Below are 19,609 nucleotides of genomic sequence, written 5' to 3' on the forward strand. Positions count from 1 at the left end.
AAATTATGTTAAAAACTGTTCCTATGTAGCCACTGAAGATAGTCTGTTAGTTTCAGACTAAAATATTTGGCAAATATTAAAATATTCTTGTGTTAACATGTCTATAATTCCTAATGGCAAATAGTTTCAGGTTAGAAAGTTCTTGTACAGTATTTTTATAATTTTATTTCTTTTATTTTTGCAAACATAAATGAATAGTAAGTATATTAATTGGCATTATCATCTCTTTTACAGATGGATAACCAGAAGCCAGATCCATCAGGCATAAAAAAGGCCTATCATCACAAGAGGCTTACTGAAAAGGAGATTGAAAAACTGTTGGAGGAATCTGAAGATAGTTTGGAGTTGAATGATTCTGATAATGATCCTACATATCAGGATCATTATCAGAATCACTCAGATAGTTCAAGCAAAGACAGTGATGTTCAGTGTCCTTCCCCTGTTGGTCACAACATTCAAAGTCCAGCTAGTGTGCAAAATACAGCTGTTGCAGAGACAACCAGTGTGGTTTAGTGAGAAAGATAATCCCTTTGCTGGTACTGAACCATAGTTTAGAGGAAAACACCAAGTATATATTCACAGAGAGAGCCCTATAGATTATTTTTCACAGCTGTTTCCAGATGAATTGATGGATGAAATTGTGAAACAAACTAATCTGTATGCATGCCATAAAGGCAAAGATAATTTAGCACTTACTGTGACTGAACTCAAAATTTACCTTGGAATTGTACTTGTCATGATATACATAAAATACCCACGTGTAAGGCAGTATTGGTCTTCGGAACATGGACTGTGCATTGATACAGCTGATGCTATGTCAGTGAACAGATGGGAGGACAAAGGCGATATTTGCATTTTTTTGATTCAGACACAATACCTACCAACAATAAAGACAAAGCAATACATATAAGACCAGTGCAAAAGTTTCATGAAACATTCCATGCTGCTGTCAGCCCAGAAGAATTTCAGAGTATAGATGAGATGATGATTGTCCGTGCAGTTAGCCTAGTGGCTTTGAGCTTTGCAACCATATGACTGAGGAAGGAGTGCCCCAGGTTCAATTCCCATTGAAGACGTGAGGAATTTGAGAATCTTTCTCGGCCATAGCCACGTTAGCCGGTCTTGGGCGCAGGCAGTAGGGTTTTTTCCGCCAGTTTATCTGGCATTTTTCATCCTGTAAGCAGGCAAACCGGCTCTATGAACATATGCCGCTACAGTCAAAAATATATCCCCCCCCCCCCAGCGGCAGGCTAGGTGACAGGGTCGGTTGGGAGTGGTACTAATAAGAAGTCACATCTAAGTAACATGCGGACCCTGCATAGGAAGCGGGAATAATGTGTAGTGAAAGAAGAAGATGATGAGATGATAATTCTATTCAAGGGGAAGTTCACAACTCAAACGATACTTACCTAAGAAACCAAAAAAATTGGGTTTCAAAATGGGGGTGAGGGCAGGCATTTCAGGCTATGTATATTGTTTTGATCTTTATGTAGGTGCAGATCCTGGAAGACAAAATTCAGACTCATACAGTGCAAGTGAAAATGTAGTACTTAGGCTTTGTCATGATCTTGCTGGTAAGAACTTCAAGGTATACACAAACTTCTTCACAAGCATCCCCCTCGTTAAGAAACTAAAGGAAGACGATATTTGTTATGTGGGTACATGCAGAAGAAATTGACTTCAAGATGCTGACAAGAAACTGAAAAATGAAAAGGATTTTCAAAAGATGGGATGAGGAAATTTGTCAGTTACCACATCCTCTGATGGCATTACTGTCACTAGATGGGTTGATAACTCAATAGTACATGTGGCATCTAGTTACTTAGGAAAGGAGCCTGTCAGTGTATGTCAGAGGTTCAGGCAGAAAGAAAAAAAGTATGTTGAAATTCCACTACCTTGCAGCATAGCAATTTATAACAAACATATGGGTGGAGTAGGCCTTATGGACTCTCTTGTGACTTTGTATTGAAATGATACCAGGAACAAATGATGGTATATGAGAATCTTTTACCATATGTTGAATGTACTTGTTTGTAATGCACGGATCATTTGGAAATGGGAAGAAAAAGAAAATTGGATTTGTTGGAATTCAAATCAAGAGTGGCAACTGCTTTGATATCAAGGTTTAGCTCAGCTAGGTACAAAGAAACGAGGACTCCCTTCAAGTCAGACATCACCAGCACTAAAGAATCACAAAACTCACTCTGTGCCACATGAGAAACATTTTGACGGCAGTGGACACTTCCCAAAGAAGACAACATGTGCTAATGCCAATCATTGCAGAGATGTACACTGCAAGAGTAAAACAAGATACATCTATGGTAGATGTTAGGTTCCAATCTGTCTGGAATGTTTTCAGTCTTTCCATACAAAATGAGGCAAAGAGAATAAGACTGTTCTTGATTTACATAGCTCTACTGCAAATTCTAATTGTTCTACTTTTTTGTATGTAATAACTAATCCAAATTTTGATCATTCATGCAGTGTTTCAGCAAAATATAAATTGTTTATAATCTGTTTTGTCATACTTGACATGTCTTTCAATGAAAATAAATTCCTTAGTCTAAGTCATTTCCATAGAAATATGTCTGTAGTCTGTTGGCATTAGTGCATGATGTCCTCAGATGAAGATATCATTTTTAACATATGCAGGACATAAATTTAGCAAAATTAATGAATTCATGGTAATACTGTGAGATTATTATATCATGCCATTATATTTTTTTATAAATGAATATAAAAAATTCATGCATGAGTGGGTTAAGGAGAAGACTTACAATAATAAACAGGAAAAGGAAATAGAAGGAACTGAACAATGTGTGTAACCAAGTACCATAGCCATACTAGTTACTAGAACAATATAAATGTATATGATACAGTTACTACAAAATTAAATCACTGTATCTGTAGGGGGTCATGTAACATATAGTATATACTTGGACATAATCTGTTAGAATGATACTTAGACATAATGTAAGTTACAGTGATCTCTTATGTTGAACATTTAAAATAAAAGTCAACATTATTTAGACCCATGAAATAGTCTCTCAATCTTTTTCTAAAAGCATATTATGATATAATGATTTTGTTCTATTTTAATCTTTTGTAATTATTTTTCATCTTTCCACTTCTGACATGTATGAGAGTAAGTTGATCTCTGTGACAGTTGATAAATTTAGCTTTCTTGGCAGAGCACGATTTGTTATCATGCTCTTTACTACAGCTTACTAAACATCAGGCACAGGTTGTGGAGCCATAACATGCAGTTTGAGAATGTCCATATTTCTGACATTTAAAGCCTCCTTCAAAGGATTCCCCTTTTTGGATGTCCTCACTGGATCACAGATGTAAAGCCTAACAAGACAGTTCAGATACCCTGCATTTGATACACCTAAGCCTTTAACATCTGTTAAAGGCTTAGGTGTATCAAAAGTAAGGATGATGTTTCTGGTCAGAACAAAGTGACCATCTCTATATATCAGGATGCACCTCATACCTGTCACTACGTGATCTTTAAGCTCTGAAGATATCTTATCTTTCACATCAAGGAGATCCCATTCTGGTATCTCTTCTCTAGAAGAGTTCAGTGTTTTTCTGAGTCGCCATTGTAACTGGTATTCCACCCACTGATGTAGCATTTTCTGAGTTATGCAATTTTTCTGAGTGTTTCTGACTATGTTTCCTCAAGGATATCACTAGAACTAGTTTCTTGACTTTTTTGGGAGATCCTGGTAGTCTTTCTAAACCCTTTTGAATAAGGAGGGTGACATTATTAGTTTTTCACCTGCTGCATGGGGGATCGGAAACATTGGTACATTTATACTATTATCATGTCTTTTATCAAATGATTATCTAAGGTATCAGTACTTCATTGAGACCTTGTTAGAGACCCTGAAATACTTAAGAATGAAAGATCCATAATCGAGATTTTTTGTTTGATGTAAAAAAAAATCCCTACCACTATGGAGCTACACATGGACACTCTATGACTGGCAAGCAATGACTACACTTGGGAGTGGAAACTCAGGGCTACCCTAGATGGTATACCAGCACCACAATAAACCTGGCTGAGCCCTGTTCCAAGACCATAGGGTAGGAGAATTACTGCAACACCATTGACATTTGTAGGCAAACCCACTAGCCGATTGATTCTAGCTGGACCATTGAGGCTAGCCGCCTTGCCAAAGCAAAGGTGAAAGTAGTACAAGACTACCAGGATTCCCCTTTCTGGATGCCCTTGGGTTGCACCACATGTCAAATGCAGTAGCATGGTGTTGGATTCTAGTGATGGTGGTCTGGAAAACAGGTTAGTTAAAAAAACTCAGTTAGTGTAGAGTGAAGAATATGGGAAGAAAAGCAGAAAAGAAAACAAGGAAGAATGAAAAGGGCCAATACCATCACCAGGAGCCCCCCCCCACACACACACCAATAACAGGTGCCCAATGGGGAGGGATATTTATTTGAAGTGAACTACAGATGGTGGTGGTGGTGATGGAAAAAATCCAATGCACTATACCAATCTCTTATATAATATACAATTAGCTGCTTGAGTGAGAAAGCTATACACATGTTCCAAAACCTATAAAATATTCCTTTATTCAAATTTTTAAGTCCAAAAAACTTCATACTCAGCAGTTTCTACCCGTATCATTATTATTATTATTACCTGACACTTCCAAGTCTTCTGCAACTACTCTTTACAGAAAAGTAGTCTACTCCACCCATCTCACTGTTTCCCCCTACTACTTAATCTTCCAATTACACACAACACCATTTCCACTACTTAATTCTCCAAGAAGACAACACTTTCCACCCACCCATCCACCAACACTTTTTGTCTGTAAATGCCATGTGTTCTCATGGCCAATTTGACAGTATGCAGGATGAAAAACCTGAGTTTCTGGGAGGAAAAAACAACTTGCTACCTCCATATGAGATATCATCTACAATTAAAAAAGCATATAAAGATTCCTATTGTCATAACAAGAATCAAACTCAAGTATTTTCCAATCAAAGGGCACAATGCCTTATTGTTCTCCTGACTGCACTACAGAGGTGCTTATATATACATACAATGCTTGGAAAGAAGTCAACGGACATCCCAATGAGTAAGGTGCATCATACCATGTAACAAGTCACATGTTTGTAGCCAGCATAAATTGGAGGAATAAGATACTCAAGTCAGTGCAACTGTGGCAGTTGAAATGGTTGTGAGAAGGGAACTGACAGAGTTTGAAAGAGGCATTGTGATAAGATGCCATGTTGTAAGTCTATCTGTTTAACAAATTATTGACAAATTGGGCCATCCCAAGTGAACAATCAGTGATACCATACTGAGATGGAATGCAAAGAGTCAACTGCAAGTGCTACCCACAGAGAACTACCCACCACTCTCACCGAATGTGACCATAGGGTGCTACGAAGGATAATATGTAAAAAAATCACCATTCATTGGTTGACACATTGAATGCAGACTTCCAGCATTGACTGGAACGTGACTCTGTACAAAAACATTCAGAACTGAGGCTTACAACATGAGTGTCAATGGTAGGACTGCAATATGAAAGATCCACATTACCCAAACCAACGTGTAGCATCGTCCTCAGTGGTGCAAAAAGCATGCACAGTGGGAAGCGGAAGCTTGGAAAGCTGTTATGGAGCAATAAATCATGCTACACCTCTCCACTGAGCAGATGGATAGGTGTGGCAGATGCCTGGTGAGCACCTCTTACCAGAGAGCGTAACCTGAACTATGAAATTCAGAGGTGGCAGTATAATGGTATGGTCCTGTTTTTCTTTGTTTGGCCTCAGACCTTGTACTTCCTTGTTTGTGGTACCATGAACAGTGAACTCTGAGAGGCATCTGTCTCTCTCTCTTTCAGCATGACAATGCACTGTGTCATAAGGCTGATGCTGTAACTGAGTTGTTTGTGAACATAAACTTCACCACACTTGTTTGGCCTCAATAGAGCCCTTTTCTCAATCCTAATGAACATCTGTGGGATACACTGGAGCATCCATGAGATCAATGGACATCCCCAAATCCACAACAGTCCAGGACCTCATTATATGCTTACAGGAAGAATAGTCCAATATTCCCATTGATCACTACCATACGCTTGTGAAGGTATGCCGCCTAGGATTGCTGTATAACTAGTAATTAGTTTACGGAATTAACAACGCATAAAGTATATTAATTAAAGGTAACTTTAATAAATAACTTCTATATTTCGGCAACGTCACGTTGCCATCTTCAGGAACATAAAGATATGGTATGTGCACGCAGGCACTAACAAAAGCAAATGAGGAAGAAAGCAAGAAACTAATATTGTTCCTAAAGTCCTAATGGTGTCCTCTGGTGGGATAATTTGGTTGACTTGGCAGTTGGGCTGAAGTTCTCAAAATGTAAGTCTCCCAAATTTGGGGTAGTTTCATGCACACAAATTTGTTGAGGTTAGGAACGTTTTTTAGAGCTGCTGAAGATTCTTTGAATAATCTTTCGTATTTAAACTTGCTGCGGTGTATTATTTTTGTTTTCTTCCAACGAATTCTATGGTGGGTATCTAAGACATGGTCTGCCAGCCCAGAGCGGCTGTACTGGTGAAACCAGATGTAGTCTTTGTGTTCTGAAATCCTGATATTTGTTGTTCTGCCTGTTTGGCCAAAGTTGGACAATTTGCAGCTGCAAGGGACCTGGTATACACCAGGTAGGTCTAGGGGAAGTGGTTGGTCTTTTGGTCTTCAGCAGCTCTAAAAAACGTTCCTAACCTCAACAAATTTGGGTGCATGAAACTACCCCAAATTTGGGAGACTTACATTTTGAGAACTTCAGCCCAACTGCCAAGTCAACCAAATTAGCCCACCAGAGGGCACCATTAGGACTTTAGGAACAATATTAGTTTCTCGCTTTCTTCCTCATTTGCTTTTGTTAGTGCCTGCGTGCACATACCATATCTTTATGTTCCTGAAGATGGCAACGTGACGTTGCCGAAATATAGAAGTTATTTATTAAAGTTATCTTTAATTAATATACTTTATATGCGTTGTTAATTCTGTAAACTAATTACCAGTTATGTATGACCAACGTATAAGCCTTGCTACTAGAAAATAGGATTGCTGCAGTTATTGCAGCAAAAGGAGGTCCTACATGTTAAGTGGGCAGCATAGCTGTTTGTTCCCCACAGTATGGTCTCCATTGACTTATTTCCGAGCAGTGTATGTGTGTGTGTGTGTGTGTGTGTGTGTGTGAGAGAGTGAGTGAGTGAGTGTTTCCCCCCCTTACTAGTCAGGCAAATATCTTACTCATCAGATGTTAGCCTGGGTGTACTTTACCACAGTTGATTAACAGTATTATTATCAGTATACTACAGTCATGTGTTCACTCCTGGAACTGCTAAATTTATGTTGATAGTTATATCCATACTGAAGCAAATACACACTCATATATTAGTGTGTCTAATTAATCTGTGGAAAAGAAAAAAAAATGCATACATTTTATGTGTGAGACGAAACCAATTATTACTATTTTTCACTGTTTTTGCTTCTGATGCTTTTCCTGTTTTGACTCACTTTTATCGAAAAAAAACAAATGATTTCTTCTTTATGTTAAAAATCTCTCAATAAAATAAAATCCTGAACTTTATTAAATTAATTAAATTTATTAAATTAAATCCACAACTATATTAGTGCATTTTTTTTTTAATTTTGACTGGCTCGGAAACATGTTGAATGGACACAACAGAAACTCAGAAAACAATCTAAAAAAATTTAGGTTAGATTCAATATAATGAAATATTCTGGGATGACAAATACTTCTTCACTTTTTAAGTTTTCATATCCACTATTAACAGTCAAATTTTGCATATTCCATAACTGGATAAGAAATAAAATAAATGAGTGCCATTTGCTACTTATCTACTTTAGGATTGCCATGTCATAATTAAATGATTACTTTGCAGTATGACTGAGAGCTCTACATGATAAGATGATGTGTGCATCTCCTAATCCTCTCGTTGGTTTCATTCTACAGGGTTGCCAATAAGTCATAGAGCATGTCATAGAAAGGGCCCATCTTTTGAAGCAATTGCATAAGTTTGACATCATCGGATTATTATTTTTTTTTATTAATTATGAAAAACATATCAAATAAATACTTTCCATTTTCGGTTTGACAAAGATGGGCCCTTTCTACAGAATGTTCCATGCTTGTGGACCACCCTGTATTGCAACAAAATCAGTGATAAATGACAAACCAGGTGTTTGTAATGACCAGCATTCCCCCAATATATGCAATAAAGTAAACACTGGATAAGAATACATACATACACAAAACTATTTATGGCATAACACAGAATCAGCATTATGTAAATAGTTTTGAAAATTACCATACTTCTGAATTTTATTTCCACTTGTCAACTCATGTCACAGATAACATTTTTCAGTCCTAAGTATCTGACTCCAGAAGGTGTTTGTAGAATAATAAAAAAATTCATTGTGTGTCTGACCCTCAATCACGTGGAAACACTTGCCTAAACAAGTGTGCTTTGTGTATCAAATGAATTTTTTTTGGCCAAACCCATGGAAAAATTTCCAAACTATTTTGTTTTGTTTATTTTTATTTATTTTTTTTTAATTAACATTTAAAATTTTTATTTATTTATTTTTTCATAAGCCAAAACAACAAATAAAATAGAGTGAGTTCACAGGTACTTTATTTATTTAGCATGTTAGTTCAAACAACCATTTGACTAACTGTAAAATTTTGAAGGATCTGAAATTAATCGACTGCATTAACAGATAAATTTCGTTGGTGTTAATTTATCGATAAATTACTACTAAAATAAACATTTCATTTTATAATTATTATTATATTGAAATTTATCTCTCTCATGCTTTTTTTTAAATGTTTTATTCTTTTTTTCTGTCTTCTGTACTGCAGTAATTTCACAATTTTATTGTATAAAATCTTTGTTTATTCTAACATTAATGCATAAAATATTCTGCATTAATGTTTTAATTAATGAAACCAAAGTATTTGTCACAGTCATCCTCATCAGCAAATTTCTGTCCACTGCTGGGTGAAGGCCTCTCCCAAATTCCTCCATTCATTACTATCTTGATTTTTTCTATGCCACTGAATTCCTCCATCTCTTTAATCTCATCCTCAAAACCGTCACTTGGGTCTTCCTGTAGCTCTTTTTCCGTCTCTATGATACCATTCTGATATCAACTTTGTCCATCTTTGAGCATTACTTCTTTCAACATGACCTGCCCATTGCCATTTGGATCTTTTAATGGTTGTTATAATGTCTTTCACCCTAGTCTGAGCTCCAACTTAAGTATTGCACTTTCTATCTAGAATTTTAATACCAAGTAATGATCTTTCCATTTCCCTCCAGGTAATCCTCAATTTGTTGGTCAATTTTTTTAGTCAAAGTTTCAACATCCATATATCGCATGACTAAGTATACAACTGTCAAATATTTTTCTTTTAAGGCAGATTGTGATGTTTCCTTTGAGTGCTTCACAGTGTTTTCCAAAGGTTATCCAACCACGTTGAATTCTACATATAATTTCTTCTTTACAGTCACCCTCTACTGTGATCCTAGGTAAACATAGGAAGTTACTATATCAATTTCCTGGTGTTCCATTTAGTTACTATATCAATTTCCTGGTGTTTCATTTGTACTGCCTTTTCTTGGTAATGTATTTATTATACATGATTTTTGGTTTGTCCTTGTTTGTATTTAATCCTTTCTTTTTACTGCATCCAATTCAGTGATCATTTGTTGAAGTTCTTCAGAGTTTTCTAAAAGAACAATATCATCTGCAAATTATAGGTGATTTAGTTCTTTCCCATCTATCTTTCTTCTATTTTTCCAAACCAGTTTTTAAAAATTTCTTCTAGGGCTGCTGTAAATAATTTAGATGAAATGGCATCTCTCTCTACCTAACTCCCTTTTTTTATAGGAAATGTCATATCTGTGTCCTGATTTTAAAGATGCAGTCATGGTACTGCAAAGAATATCAAGTAGAAACAAGATGCCTTTAAATTATTTTATGTCTATATAATCTGTACTAAAGATACCACAAATAATGCATTGTATATATAAAAAAAAAATTCTATGTGTGTGTGTGTGTACAGTACATAAATATCGTTTTATTATGTGAAATGTGTAAATTTCAACCCAGCTGTTATTTTTTAACAAAGAATGTATGAAACACTGACATGAGTTAAATTCCACATAATGGAAATCCTCCAATTCTGTTAACAAATTTCTAAACATCCATAGTAATATTATGCATGCTGCAATTAGCCATTTTAGGCTGACAGTACTAATTTCTGCTTGTTAAAGTACTAGAGGTAAATACTTAAAATTTGCAATAAGTAAAACAGTTTTCATAACTTCATATTGTAAAAACAGATAACTCTCTTCTATAACTCATGTTGGATGTTTAATGGAATATTATCAGCACTGAGAAAGGATTAAAACTAATTTTAATACTTCCAATATTTCGTTGCCGTCACAGAGACATCTTCAGGGCTTACAAAAAAACTTTTTGTAACAACACACAAAATAGTGCAATAATGAGTGAAACTAAAGTCCTATCTAGGTGGTGCGCCCTCTATGGGCATTTGCTCCACCATAGTAAATTCAAAAAAGAAAGACTATTCTTTGAATCTGCATCTGCACTCAGGAATCAACCAAATTTAAATAAATACGTTGCATTAAACTTCCCAAAATGTGGGAAAGATTAATTATCAGAGATCCCTCTTTACATCCTAGGCCACCTGCAAATGCCCATAGAGGGCACACCACCTAGATAGGACTTTAGTTTCACTCACTATTGTATTATTTTGTGTGTGTTGTTACAAAAAGTTTTTTTGTAAGCCCCGAAGATGTCTCTGTGATGGAGACGAAATATTGAAAGTATTAAAATTAGTTTTAATCCTTTCTCAGTGCTGATAATATTCCATTAAACCTCCAACATGAATTCTTCATAGCACTTAAGACTCAACACATGGATTCTCTTTTATAATATATATCTTGAATATTTATATAAGTAAATACACATTTCCTCAATGAATTATTCATAAAACCTAATTTACATTAAGTAAAATAACATTAATTCTGCTAAAAAACTAATTCTTAAATGGAACTTTAACTTTAATGTACAAATGTTTGACATTTGATTGTAACAGCATATATTACTGCATTATTAAATGCCAGATAACAAAACAGTATGAATTTACTTAATTAGAGTGATGTATATGAAGGATTAACATCATAATCTAGCAAAACTATGCCAAAACTAAAACTTAATTTTCACATTGCATTTATTTGTGGAACCAAATGATGAGTGAGCCATTCCTGGAATAAATGTTTTCTATATATATAGACTATGGATTTACAAAGTAATTGTAAAAACAAATTTCCTGTAGACAATTAACTATGGAAATTAAATTAAATTAAATACAATTAAATAAGGAAATTAAACTATGCTAAGAAACAGGATATTTCCATTAGTTCAGTACTAGTCTCAAATGACAGAAATTGGAAGTATGTATTAATATCTAAGTGTTGCATTTTGAAATTAATGAAATGAATATAGAAAGAAATAACAAACTGGTAGATTTTTAACATACAGAAAGCAACTAAATGCAACACACATATCCTTGCAAACATATATAATGCAGAGCATTATACATGTCTATAAGGATATGTGCATTGCATTATGGGATACTAAGACAATTGATGTAAAGTCATTAGTCTGTATATACTAATCCCAGTCGTGAAGTGACTTCATTCTCAAACTTTGTTTGTTTACAATTGGATAAAGGATAAAACCAATCTTTAATTTATAGTATAACCAAGTGTAAAAACTTCCGACATCCATCTCTAAGGGAACATCCTCCAATAGCAGTTTAAATTCGTTTTGCAGAAATTGTAGATAAATGGGCCCCGTAAGACGATTTGGTAACACAACAGGCCCAATCAAGTGATTGTAGATCATACTGCACCACACGTTTCGAGAGAAGCAATGTTGGAAATTTGCTTCTATAGTGGTATGTGGATTTTCGTGAGAACAATGATGCCAGTCATGGGTGTTATTGATAACATCATGGGCGAAAGTAGTTTCATCGATCAACAGTATTAATGGAATTAATCAGCAATTAGCATTTATCCATCGCCAAAATTCCAATTGACTGCCTTCATCTCCTAAGATGAAAGTGCTGTACCTGCTGCATGTGAAATGGATACAAACCTTGCTTACATAATGCTCGCCATACTCTTGTATGTGGAACACCAATAAATGCAGAAATTCTCCATATGCTTGTAGTAGGACTACAAGCATATGGAGAATTTCTACCAACTGAAGAATCCTACAACAATCCTACCAACTGAAGAATGTGTTCTACTTCATCCACATTTTGTTCATTTCCACGTTCAGAAGAAATATGACTACTGGGAACAGTACCAGTCTCACGCAGTTTGTTGTAAACACTAGTAAATGTTCTTGAATCCAGTACTCTGTGGTTAGGAAACTGTCGACGGTATTCTTTACAAGGAGCAACAGCACCTTCCATTACAAAAATTCAGCATATGTAAAGATACACATCATTCTTAACAATTTTAACACAAAACTGAGTCAGATTATAACTGCTTCTTTGTCATATCTGATTCAGAGAGTTGCATGCTGGTCACCTGATCTACAGAGAGCTGCACACGAATCAGATGTACGTGGTAGTTTCAAACAGCTGTATCTCTGCATCCATTGATTTTGAAGGGTCATCACTGGAAAGTAAGGGTGTGAATTCGGTGAATATTTTTTTTTTAAAGGAAAATATGATAGGTGATATAGGGAGTAATGAAAAAAAAGGGTCCTTCTACAATGAATTTTTGAACTCCTAGGAGGAATCTCCATAATACTAGTGTGTGAGAGAGAGAGAGAGATTCTAAAGATGACTGTGAGCTTACCTTGAAGATAGCAGCACCAAATCAGCTGGAAAGAACTGACTATTTGTCACTTTCATTATATCTCCAATGCTAACATCTGCCCACTTAGTCAACTTCCACTGGCCATTCTTCAGAACTATTTCAAAAAAAAAAAAATCAGAAAATGTATATTCTAATCTTAAAATAATACTCTCTTACCAAAAGTCATGAGATATGTTCAGATATAAACAAAATGATTTTATTAGCAAAAGTTAATAATGTGTCTAACTCACACTCCTCTTCTTTAAAGTATTAATAAATACATCTCAAAAGAGTGCCAACAGGCCATGGCCTAATGCAGACGTGTGCAATGTGAACATATCACTCCATTCCATGCTAATGTTCAAAGTTAATGTCTATTTGAAACAAACAGTTTCAACGTTTTAAAGAATAATGCGAAACCAGCTTGAATATACCATCAAGATAGCACATTTTCTAACTTCATGGAAAATTCAAAGTTGCAAAATATAGAAAATCTGTAGCACATTTAAACTCCTGATTGATCATTTCTACATCCAACTACCAAGATTTCCATACCACCCTTTAGTCTCTTGGTGTTAGTTTTCTGGGTCTTGAGTTTTTTTTTTTTTTTTAAGAAGCAGTACTCTCACATTTCCACTGACTGACAATGTCGCCTATACTGAGTTTGAGAGATGAAGTCTTTTACCAGTGTCATTAACAGATACACCCTTTGATAATACGCTTTTTAAAGTCTGAAGTTCTTCTCAGCATGCTATTGACAATGTAGAGGTGCACCGTCAAGTCTAGGAAAAAATCTGTTTTTTGCCTTGTATAGCAGTATAAGCTAAACGTGACAACATGAATACAAATATTAGCACATTTCATTCTAAAAAAGTAATATCCCAATACTTACCAAAAGGAATATACATTCAGTATATTTAAAACCCAAATCAATCAAAAACAATGTCCCAACAGTGTATACTGGCAGCAATATAAAAACCGTAATAATTATAATACTATAACAAATAAAACAAAATAGAAGTGGAACTCACTATGACAAATGAAAATTAGTTATCAAACATAAGAAAAATTTAACTTCCCAAAGAAGCCTTGACATGTATTTACAATTTGTATGTATATATTATATACATTGAGTTAGCAATGCATTAGAAATCCACCCTTCAACAATTTACATTCGGAGCGATAACGAAGTACCATGTAATATCAACATCACATGAGGCTACCATAAATGGGCACACCTATCCTCTGTACGTAATCAGTAAATGGAGAAACGTGCCAACGTAAGGCAATTTGACTGTGTGCAGATAGTTGGGACCTGGAGTAAGTGCCAGTATTTCGGAAACAGCCACAATTTTTAATTGCTCCCACACTACTGTATCAAGGGTGTACCAGGACTGGATTAACCGTGAACAGACATCTAGCAGAATGGCTCACATTGGTCAACTACACATGGCTGATCTTAAAGGCGAGTGTCATTGCCGAGCTACCAGTCACAACTGGTAGCTCAGCAATGATGTGCAACAGCCACACAGCTCACCCACCAATACAACAATGGGGGTAGTTCGACCCATATTCATATGCACTATACCTTACTTTGCCTGGGGTTCCACAGCCAGAGATCAACAAAAATACCCATAATGACAGTCAGGCATTGCAAACAACATCTCGCATGGGCCAAGGAACATTGGCAATAGACCCTCGACAGATGGAAGAAGGTCATCCGGAGTGATGAGTCCCATTTCCTAACAGCATGAAGCCTTATCACCTGGTTGCACAGCTGGGGGTTCAACAGGCTGGTGGAGGTGATTTTATGGTTTGGGGAACTTTTTCCTGGCATGCCCTAGGTCCGTTAGTTATCATTCCACAAACACCAAATAGTGAACACTACATGGACTTGTTAGCCGACCAATCTCCAAATGGTTCATGGACAAGTCATCGTGTCACGGACAAGTTATCACACGAACTATTGATCATGGAAAAAATTCACTGAAAATGTTATCTGCTAGAAAATTGAAATGATATTGCATTGATACTGATATATGAAAAGTAAATGCAGTGCAAGATAAATTTCACAAAATATAGTTTTTTTTATGTATTTATGTATTATTTATTTAGATTTTAATTAGATTTGCATAATATTTTATTCTTATACAGTGAAAGTAATATTTTATTGAAGTTCCTAATTTCTGTTTTGTCTTAAAAAGTTGTAAATATTCTTTCTTACTTAGATAACTACAGGTTCTGCTGATGAAATATTAATATTTACAAAACTGGGATAGGGTGTTTTAGGGAGAAAGGGCACCATATTTAAGAATATTTATTCTGCAAACCGTTCACTGTTTTTCTGCACACTTAAACACCCATCCAGATGTAATACACACACACACACACACACACACACACACACACACACACACACACACAAAACATTTTATCTGAACTAATTCAGAAGATGAGGTGTTCAGTCATTGAATACATGTGTATTTTGAAAATGACTCCACTTTTCCTAAGTAAAAAAGATATGTTATATGCTGTTATCATTTACAGAGCTAGTTTAAGATCCTAAGTGCACTTCTGAGTAATTATATTAAAGAAAATTATAATAAAATTGCGTAAATGCTATCATAATGATGTAAATCAGCATAAGCTAAATTGCCATCTCTGGCTGCAATACATCTTTACCTTTTTTCTCCAATTCTAGTATTTTCAGACAAAGAAATGCATCTCTCGCCTAATAGCAATTACAAACATCCATGTCCATTGCGAGTTTCGAATCCACAGCTCATTGATGTGATAGGGTACGCTATTTAGTCTGTTGTTCATCATCATGGTTTATTTACAATTTGTAAATAGGGAAACAAACTAAATAAATACGAATAAGAAAAAGTTAATTATTATGTGTAGCTTTCCAGGCATCTCTGTTTTAAGCCAGTTGAATTATTTCTCATGAAGAGAGAGTACCTGTGCTGATAAGGTGGTTAACATACTGCCAGAATTGTTTATTTGTTCTTTGTCCATTTGAAGGGGCATATAAAACTAAGATGTCAAATTATGGAAGAAGAGGATGTCTCAGTTGATGTCCAAGCTAATCAAGTTGACGTCTGTGTTGGGTTTCAATCAAGGGTTTTTGGTTTGCCTCTTATAAAATAGTGGAATTACAAATATGACCCTTCCAAGCAAATCCGAGTAACAATCTTAAGCAGCTTGTATTAAAGCTATTAATGATTTTTATTGCTTTTTGGGTGGAAACGTTCCATGTTTCTCCACGATATAAGAAGACAGCCCGAGAGGTTGTTTTGTAAAGCCTAATTTTTGTTTCCAAGATAATGAAGGACGATTTTGATATATTTCTGTTGATTAAGAGCTTTATATTTTCTTAACATTCTGTCATTTACAGTATTATTTATATTTGGGGCCTAAGTATAGGAAGTAAAAGTTGGTTGTGTTCCGTAATGATGGAACCTTTGTACTATATTTGTGAGTATTTTAGTTTTATTTCAGTTAATTGTCAATCCAAATATTTTTGCTGCTTGGCATAGTTTGTCAAAGTATTGTTGTACCTTGGCTAAAGATGAGTCTATTAATACTGTATTGTCTGCATAGCTGAGGTTGTTAGCCGGTTGAGTCGGTTATTAACAGCATATTTCTGATTATGTTTACTTTTGAACAGTTCACAAGAGAAGTACCGTATTTGATGGCATATAAGATGCACCCGCTTTTTTGTATACATTTTTTTTAGGAAAAAAACTTTATCACTGAATATTATAATAAATTTACAGTATTTCAAATATAATGTAATAAGTAGGTCTACTTTCAGCAAATACCTAATCTAACTAGGAAAGAGTACCCACCTTTCAATCTTCTTCGTCAAAAACCCAGAAATTCATCTCCAGAGCTAAATGAAGAGCCACTTGAAACCTCTTCTAAATCAGAATCCAATTCCTCATACAACAAATTGTCCTCCATACCATCCAGTGCCTTACTAATGCCACAATTCTTAAATGATTTAACCAAGGTCTCAGTTTTCACAGCATCCCATTAAGCTTTGACCCAATCACAAACTTGCAAAAAGCTAGGCTTCTTCTTTCTTCCTGATGGCATAACCTCAAAATCTGAAGACTGCATCCAGCTGTTCCACTTCTCCTTCATAAATCCCTTAAATGGTTTATTAATACAGACATCTAAAGGTTGAAGCTGACTAGTTAGACCTCCTGGAATATCAGCTAACTGAGTTTTCAATTCCTTGAGTTTATTTTTAACATCTGTTCTGTGAGAACGAAACTGATCCCATACTAGCAGGGCAGGCTTTTTCAACAGTCAGGCAGGGCACCTAAACCACAGTTTAGCTATCCATAACTTCATTCCTCCTCCATCCATCCAGCCTTTTGTGTGAACACGTACAAACACTCCTTTAAGCATTCCAGTTACGTAGAGTTCAGTGCATCCACTGAACTCTACGTAACTGGAATGCTCTCACATACTGCAAGGAGACAAGAAAGAAATCGCGTAACTCGGAACAGAGAAAATTTCCAGAAATGAAAGTAATAAAAAACTGAGTATCGGCATATAAGACAAACCCTGTTTTTCAGACCTTTTTTCAAAGAAAAAAAGTGTGTCTTATACACCGGCAAATACAATAATTAATTACACATTTCACTTTGGGAGCATCCATCCATCCATCCATATAAATATATAAAATTTTATAATATACATAATAATATATATATACAGGAATACTTCGATTATTGTTGCCACAAATACCGCAATAATTGAATCCACGATAATTGGATAAATAATGCGTGTAAAATGGGTGATCATTGTCAAGGATTTTTCAAATCTATTAATTAAATTTTATATATGAAGTAAAAAAGAAATGTGTTAAACGTGTTAAGTAAAAAATGAAGGTTCATTTAGAAAAACAAGATTATTCTTTAATCTTTATATGTATAAGGAGTACATACAATTATTCTTTATTGGATAAAAATTGTTGTAGAGTTGTCTGGTGAATTTTTTCTTCATATAAAACTCGGTAGCAGCGGATGGAATTTTCAATTTCCAGACGAGGTCGATGCACTTTGTCCTAGTTGCTTATAGTTTGCAATGTGGTCTAAAATATGGTGAACAGTTGATTCATTTAGACCGTACTCTCTTGCAATTTTGGCTTTGGTTATGCCTGCCTCATATTTATTTACCATATGCAACTTATCTTCTAAGCTGATCACGCTACGTTTCTTCTTGATAGTTGTAGACTTGATATCACCTTTGTTTCTTTTAGCATTCATTGTAGGGGTAAATAAGAAGAGAAATAAATATCCACATGTACTTCAGGCAAAGGCAGACAGTTATTGGTGAGTGGTGAGCAGGCAGATGCCGTCGGATAAAAACGAAGTGCTACAAGAGAACGATACCTGGAGAGTGGCGACTCGAACTGGTTGCATATGTAGTGGACTACATCTCGCGACCGCGATAATCAAGGAATTCCTGTATATAATTTTTTGTCCACGCGGTTAGCCTAGTGGCTGTGCGCTTCGCAACCATATGCCTGGGGAAGGAATGTCCTAGGTTCGATTCCCATCAGTGACATGAGGAGCTGAAGGATCTTCCTCAGCCATAGCCAAGTTAGCCGGTCTTGGGCGTGGACAGTAGGGTTTTTCTCCCAGTTTATCTGGGGTTTTTCATCCCACGAAGCAGGCAAACTGGCCTTGAGAACTCAATACTACGGACATAGGATACACCGTGGCGTAGGGCTGACCACCTTTATCCTGTGAACGGTTTGAGGTCCGATGATTAATAAACCCTCGACACTGCAAAGTAAAAGGAAGATGAGAGATATAATTTTTTTTTCCAGTAAAAAAGACTAAATATAAAATTTTAAATTTCTTAGTGTCATAAAATACTAGTATTGGAGAAAAAGATAAAGACTAGTATTGAAGCAGCAGATTTACTTATGCTGATTTACATCATTATGAGAGCATTTATGTAATTTTGTTATTTTTTTTAATATAATTATTATTATTATGTGACACCTCCAGAGCGTCCAAAGACTCATCGAGGGAGAGTGTGCCAACAGCATCGAATGACTGAACCCTTTCCAACTACTAACTGCACTCAAACTTGCTTAACTTTTTGCGTGAACCATTAGTAGCAGAGGCTCTACCAATCGACCAACCTCACTGCACCTATTATCTTAAACTAGCTCTGCAAACAATAGCAGCGTGAAAGATGTCTTTACTATGCAGGAAAAGTGCAGTGATTTTCAAAATACACGTGTATTCAATAACTGAAACACGTCACCTTCTGAATTAGTTCAGATAAAAAAAAACATATCACGCCTGGATGGATGTCTAAATGCGCAGAACAAAAAAGTGAATGGTTAGAAGAATAAATATTCTTAAATATTGTGCCCTTTCTCCTTAACTATTCTTAAATATTTTGTTCTCCCTAATAACTATTCCAACTATTAATAGAATAGTTAATAGGAATAATAGGAATATGTAAAAACTATAAATATTAGTTGGATATAACTATTATCCCTAAATATTCTTAAATATGGTGTTCTTTCTCCCTAACCATCCTATCCCAGTTTTGTAACAATTAATATTCCATCTACAGAGCCTGTAGTAAGAAAA

General features: G+C 35.4%; 1 protein-coding gene across 1 annotated transcript in view; it reads right to left on the reverse strand.

Moving 5' to 3' along the window:
• The window catches only part of ATP8A (ATPase phospholipid transporting 8A1), a 1,088,708-nt gene that overhangs the window by 923,059 nt on the left and 146,040 nt on the right, over positions 1-19,609 (reverse strand). The window contains exon 6 of the mRNA XM_090406292.1: positions 12,981-13,095. Coding sequence (XP_090262418.1) covers positions 12,981-13,095 — 115 coding nt within the window. The remainder of the gene's footprint in view (positions 1-12,980; positions 13,096-19,609) is intronic.

The sequence above is a fragment of the Typopeltis vanoorti genome, chromosome 16, assembly GCF_054136105.1.
Source record: "Typopeltis vanoorti isolate ZY-2024b chromosome 16, IOZ_Tvanoo_1.0, whole genome shotgun sequence".
Lineage (NCBI taxonomy): Eukaryota > Metazoa > Arthropoda > Arachnida > Uropygi > Thelyphonidae > Typopeltis > Typopeltis vanoorti.